Raw genomic sequence first — 5,521 nt, 5'->3', positions numbered from 1 at the left:
CGAAGCACAGCGCGGGGGGCGGGTGCATACGGCTGGTTAGTCTCATGCACTCCGCCCCCGGGTCAGGCCGCACGGGAAACGACGGCCGGCACGCAACAGCGCTTGTTTGGCGCTCCAACTAGACGGGATCTATGCCCGTTGGTCTCCTAACATAAACGAAGTCGCAACTGGGGGGCTCTTCCTGCCGACCGAACGAACCGAGCATCTCAGAGAGCTCGCTACCAGGACTTGGGCGACCGGGAGCCCGACGAGTCTTCCCGGGCTGGGGAGGTCACCAAGCTCAAAAATCCTCACGCAAAAAAGAGCGCAAAGAGCTCACACCACAAGACGCCAAACAGCCTCCTGAGACTACTACCCTCCTCCGCCTCTCCCTCCCTGGGCTAGTCCAGGGGAGATAGCCCCCGTCGAGGGGGTAACACCGCACAAGTATGTATGTATGTATGTATGTATGTATGTATATATGTGGAGGGGGCCATGTGTGATCTTTTTTTGCTACGTACGGAAACACAAAGCCGAAAAAAATCGTGTACGTAAGTGTACATATGTCTGTACGGCTAATATCCCTCGGGAGGGGACCGGTGCTGTATCTTAAAAAGACACCAGCGGCCGTGTCCTGCATCCATGTAAATCTGTATATATGTCAATGTGTCTGTCCCCTTCCACAACCTGGCTTGATTGCTCCCCCTTGACGATTTCTCCCCCTCTCCCCCCCGCCCACCTCGCAGCTCCACAGTCCACACGTCCCAACCGCGGGAGGCCAAGTGGTCCGCCCTGTGCCGTACAGGGGCAGGAAAACACGTCAATAACACACAGCACGTTATCACCATCGCATCAACGCCCAACGGAAACGGCCATTCAAACCGGACCGCCCGAAGGCCCAACCAACGGCCGACGTCCTTCTTGTTCCTCAGATCCCTGGGCCACTATATCTAGGGCGGTTTTTGATATCGTGCTGTCGTACTGCCATGTCGTACTGATGTACGAAAAGTATATTGCTGCTGCATTAACCCATAAACAGCAGGAAGATGACAGGAGGATAAAAATAAATGCAGCACGAGATCATAAAACTGGGTCGCATCCACCCGGTCTCCATTCAGAGCTTCGTGGCTTCGGAAAGACGTGAACCACGTGAACGAGTGAAGCTGCTGCCAAGGAAAGCGTGTACAAGAAGATCAGAACTGACCAGTAGGCGCTCTTTCGTGGTGGTGGGGGGGGAAACGGGAATCGCATGGGGGGGGGGGGGACGGGGGGGCGAGGCCTTCGTAATGATGCCGTACGGACACCAAAAACATCCAACACATGTCCCGTACATTACTAAAAATGGACAATACACCAGTCGTACTGCTCTGTACCCAGCACGTATCCTGCCCCACCTACAGAACATTGTACCACACGCAAACACACACACTCACACACGTACTCACGCATACGCGCACTCACTCACACACGCACTCACAGGCTGATCACGGGTGATAAGTCAAAGGTGTAAGCTCCGGAAGACCCCAAGCCCGGACACAATATCACGGGATAGCGGCGAGGGGGGGCCGGCGAGGCGGCGGCAGCGGCGGCGGCGGCGTAACTGAACTCGCCGCCAGCAGCGGCTTCCACCGCTGATGCCGCCTTCGCTGCTGCAGTACCATCTTGTTGTGCCACGCGCGTACGGACCAGATGCAGCCGCCAGCCGTCAGGTGTCGTACAGTGGTGGTGTGTTTTCACGTGGGGAGCGGTGGAGATTTGGTGCTGCTGCTGGTGCTGGTGGGCTGCGCTGGTGGCTGCTGCTGGGGAATGGGGTGCAGAATGGGATGTGCTGTTTTCGGATATTTGGGTTGAGCTTATGGGCTGAGGAAACGGCTCTGAAGGCATGGGCGAGCCCTGGCGCGTTTCGCTGGGCCGCTCGTCTAGGCCTAAAGATGACGAATTTGGATGTCTGGATGTGGCCACTGACCGGCAGCAGCTCCAGGCGAAACAGAAGCTGAAGTGCCTCCTACCACCGCCTGTATGAGTTCGGAATGGAGAATTTGGAGGGGTAGTGTGTGCTGCTGGGACGGTGCGTCAGGCAATTTAGGAACAACGATTAGGGGTTGACCTAATCGAAGTAGAATTGTCAAGTTGCAGGAAGTCCCAAATTACCGAGAGATTTTGGTGTATAATAGCTTGTTAGGTCACGTTGATGCTTGTCAGCTGCCGTGGAGTCCAGCTCCCGGTGCTTCCCGGGACAGTTCGTTGCAGGCAGTTCGTAGCGGACAAAGAACGCTTTAGTTGCACGTGCCCAATAAAATGCAGTGGCTATAAGGTAAATAAAAGAGTGAAGTGCCGTAAAGATTAACATCTTGCAAGTCGGAGGGCGTACTATGAAGAGCGTACTATTCCGCCTCAGCAACTGACGCCTCTTGTAGAACTCGAAACTCCTTTTGGGTCCAGAATGCAAACCTGTTGATGTCACTTAATCCTTGTAAAGCTTTATTGTTACCACGGACGGACTTTGGTGGCTTAATATTAGCAGGGCAATGGACATTCCTTAGTGCTGAGCCAGTTCACAAATGGATTTAAGTCTTGACTCTCCACATCATGCGTTCTCTTAGGTTCGCAGGTTTTACGTGATAGGGTCCTTGGAATGGCCATTCCGCCCAACATGAGTGAGCGAAGGACAGCGGTTCGGATGCTGCAAGGTCTAATCCAGGAGACTGAAGTGCCGGGTAAGCATCAAACTAATGAATTGTTACGTGGAGATACGAGTTGTGGTTTTCGGAGGACTCTTGAAAGGAAGGTTTTGGCGTTCCGTGTCCAATTTTGCTGGCGAGTATCCATCAGGCATGCTACCCGTGGACAAATGATAAGAGATGCCATCCTATTTCACAAGCCCTTGGAAGCTTTGTCGTAGCTGTGACTTGCCTACCTCACGCACATACCTCCATCCTCCAACCAAACTCCGGTTCTTCATCCAAGCCTTCCCCAATGTGTTTCAATATAAAAAACCTGCGCTAGTCCTGATTTAAACCAACCTCCCGCCCTCCGTGTCTGTGCCTCAGGTAGCCCTCGAGTTCCTACACCTCCGCCTGCAGCAATAGCCACACAGGGCAGTCGCCGCCGCAGCGCCTGCTTCCTGCTACCACCCACAGAAATTATCATAGAATCATCCTACCATACTGAAAGCTCGCGCAGCTGCACCCCTGGCGCCAGCCCGGAGGGGCCCCAAGCGCGCTCCCCAATCTTACCTGGCGCCGACCCAGATGGCCTCAGCCCCGTGCACCTCTCCGTCCCTCTCACGCTACTCAGTCTACACAACGGCGGCATCCGCCACTCACCGCGCGTCAGCCGAGACGCCTCCCCAGTCTCCTGCGTCCTGGCGTCCAGGGAGGGATCCATTATTTGCCATCCAGGTGACGGCGACGGCTACGATGAGCTGCCGGCCGCCGCCGCCGCCACGGATGCCGCCGCCGCCGCCAGCAAGCGTAGCTACGAGCGCAGCAGCGTCACCGGCTCCTCCTGCTCCTCCTCTTCCTCGCCTCCCAGGCGCAGCAACTCCATTAGTTTCCGGAGATCTAGCCCTCTCCCTGGAGCGACAGGCTCCCCGTTTGGCCCTGCCGCCGCCACCGCCGCCGTTACAGCAGCAGCAGCAGCAGCAGCAGCCGGCCCGTTGCCCCCTGCTAAGTCGTCGCGAGCCAGCACCTCCGGCATTTCGCGAGGGACCACGAGCCCCGTCGCCGCTGCTGCTCCTGCGGACGCCATCGGCGGTAAATCTCTGCCACTTTCCGCACCGGCGGTGGCGGCGGCGGCGGAGAGCTACCTTTACGGCGGCGGCGGCGGGATTTCCTTGCCGGCCCATCTCTGCCCCCACCGGCCGCCGACGCCAGTGTACAAAGATGACGACCTGTTGGCGTCCATGCGACACATGGTGTCACCCACACGGCGGCGCTCCAGGTTCGCCTCCGCCGCTGATTCGCCGCTGATGGCGGCGGCGGCGGCCGCCATCGCCGTGGAGGAAGGTAGTTTGCAAGACTCGCCACCACCCGCCGGCGCCAGCTGCATCAGTAGCATGGGCAATGGTGGCGGCGGCGGCGGTTGGAGCTGTAGCGGCATGTCGGTTCCTGAGGCGCCGCCGCGCACCCCTCGGCGCGGCGGCGGCGCTCTCAGCGTTGTTGGCGATAGCAGCAGCAGCAGCGGCGGCGGCAGCAGCAGTAGCAGCACCGGCACCGGCAACGGCAGCTTCCACGCAGCCGCCGGTGGCATTGGCGGCGAGGTGGCGTCGTCGTCGTCGTCGGCGGCGGCGGCGGCAGCTGGTCCTGCAGCATTGCGAGCGATGACGCCGGCGGCGGCGGCGGCGGCCGGCGATCATAGTCCTCGGCTCTCCAGCTTATCCATGACGTGGCGGACACAGCCATCCCAGTTGGGCCCTCTCCCTGGTGGGGCGTTACGTGTGTGCGGGGGGATCTAAGAGGGGGGCCTACTCCGGGGGGTACCGCCTAGTTATTGCCGCTAGATATTGATGTCTGTCCAAGGGATTTCCCCCCTTTTCCCCCCCCCCGAAAAACACACACGCACATAAGCACACACAGACACACACACCGGCTTTTATGGATGCCCTTCCCCCCTTGCAGCATTTGTGCCGAACTTGTAACCTGTAAAACTTGGTGTCTGTCTGCTTGTGAGTCTGTGTGTCTGTCTGTGTGTCTGTATGGACGTATGTATGTGTGCATGTGCAAGTAATGATGTGTATGTATGTAGGTTGTTACAGGGTGGTTAACTTCGCCACCGGCCCCCTTATGATGTGTATGTATGTACGTGTGTTGGTGGCTGCAGAGGAGCCCCTTCCGCGACCGCAATCCCGAGCAGCAGCAGCAGCACCCGGGGATCACGCTTCTTCCCCAGGCTCTTCACGCGGGAAAGAGGCCACACCAGCCGCCATCAACATTACCACCACCACCACCACCAGCAACAACAACAACAGCAACAACAGCCCATCCGCCACGTCACCTGTCGCTGCATCTGCGCCGCAGCCGCAGTTACCCGCTACGGCTATCAGCGGCACGGGGTTCACGCCGTCGTTGTTTTCCAGCTCGGGGCACCCGCCCCGGGCCGCCACCCCGGCGGGCCTTGGCGGCGGTGGTGGTGTGGCGGTGGTGGGCCCTCCGGGGGGCAGTGCTGCAGCCGCTACAGCCGCTACTGCGGGGAGAAGGCTCCGGGCCAACAACATTAACGGCAATACCAACACCACTAACAGCAACAGCACAATGAGCTTTCTTCTGGATTCGTGCCCGGAGCTGTCGTTGACCCCAGGTGTGTGTGTATGGGGGGGGGTAGGTGGGTAGGTAGGGTAGGTAAGGCGGTTATAATATGGTTGCTGGCGGTTGGTTGTTCTGTTCACGTGTGACGCAGCGGAGGGGTGCACAGTATACACGCACACACACGAACAGACATACAGACATATAGACACATACACACAGGCCCGGAGNCTGCAAGGAGGCCCACCTGCAATTTGAATACCACCCCTCCACACACACACCGCCTCACACCCTTTGTG

At 58.5% G+C, this 5,521-nt stretch overlaps 1 protein-coding gene across 1 annotated transcript in view; it reads right to left on the bottom strand.

Moving 5' to 3' along the window:
* VOLCADRAFT_90617 (uncharacterized protein) overlaps nucleotides 1-5,194 on the bottom strand; it is a gene marked incomplete at both ends in the record, with an annotated part of 13,910 nt that extends 8,716 nt beyond the window's left edge. The window contains 4 exons of the mRNA XM_002950067.1: nucleotides 719-771; nucleotides 3,306-3,343; nucleotides 3,839-4,023; nucleotides 4,916-5,194. Of these exons, the coding sequence (XP_002950113.1) occupies nucleotides 719-771; nucleotides 3,306-3,343; nucleotides 3,839-4,023; nucleotides 4,916-5,194 (555 nt within the window). The remainder of the gene's footprint in view (nucleotides 1-718; nucleotides 772-3,305; nucleotides 3,344-3,838; nucleotides 4,024-4,915) is intronic.
* Between the last annotated feature and the right edge of the window lie 327 nt (nucleotides 5,195-5,521).

This window comes from Volvox carteri, assembly GCF_000143455.1.
Source record: "Volvox carteri f. nagariensis unplaced genomic scaffold VOLCAscaffold_17, whole genome shotgun sequence".
NCBI classification, from domain to species: domain Eukaryota; kingdom Viridiplantae; phylum Chlorophyta; class Chlorophyceae; order Chlamydomonadales; family Volvocaceae; genus Volvox; species Volvox carteri.
This window is presented reverse-complemented; position numbering and strand designations above follow the sequence as displayed.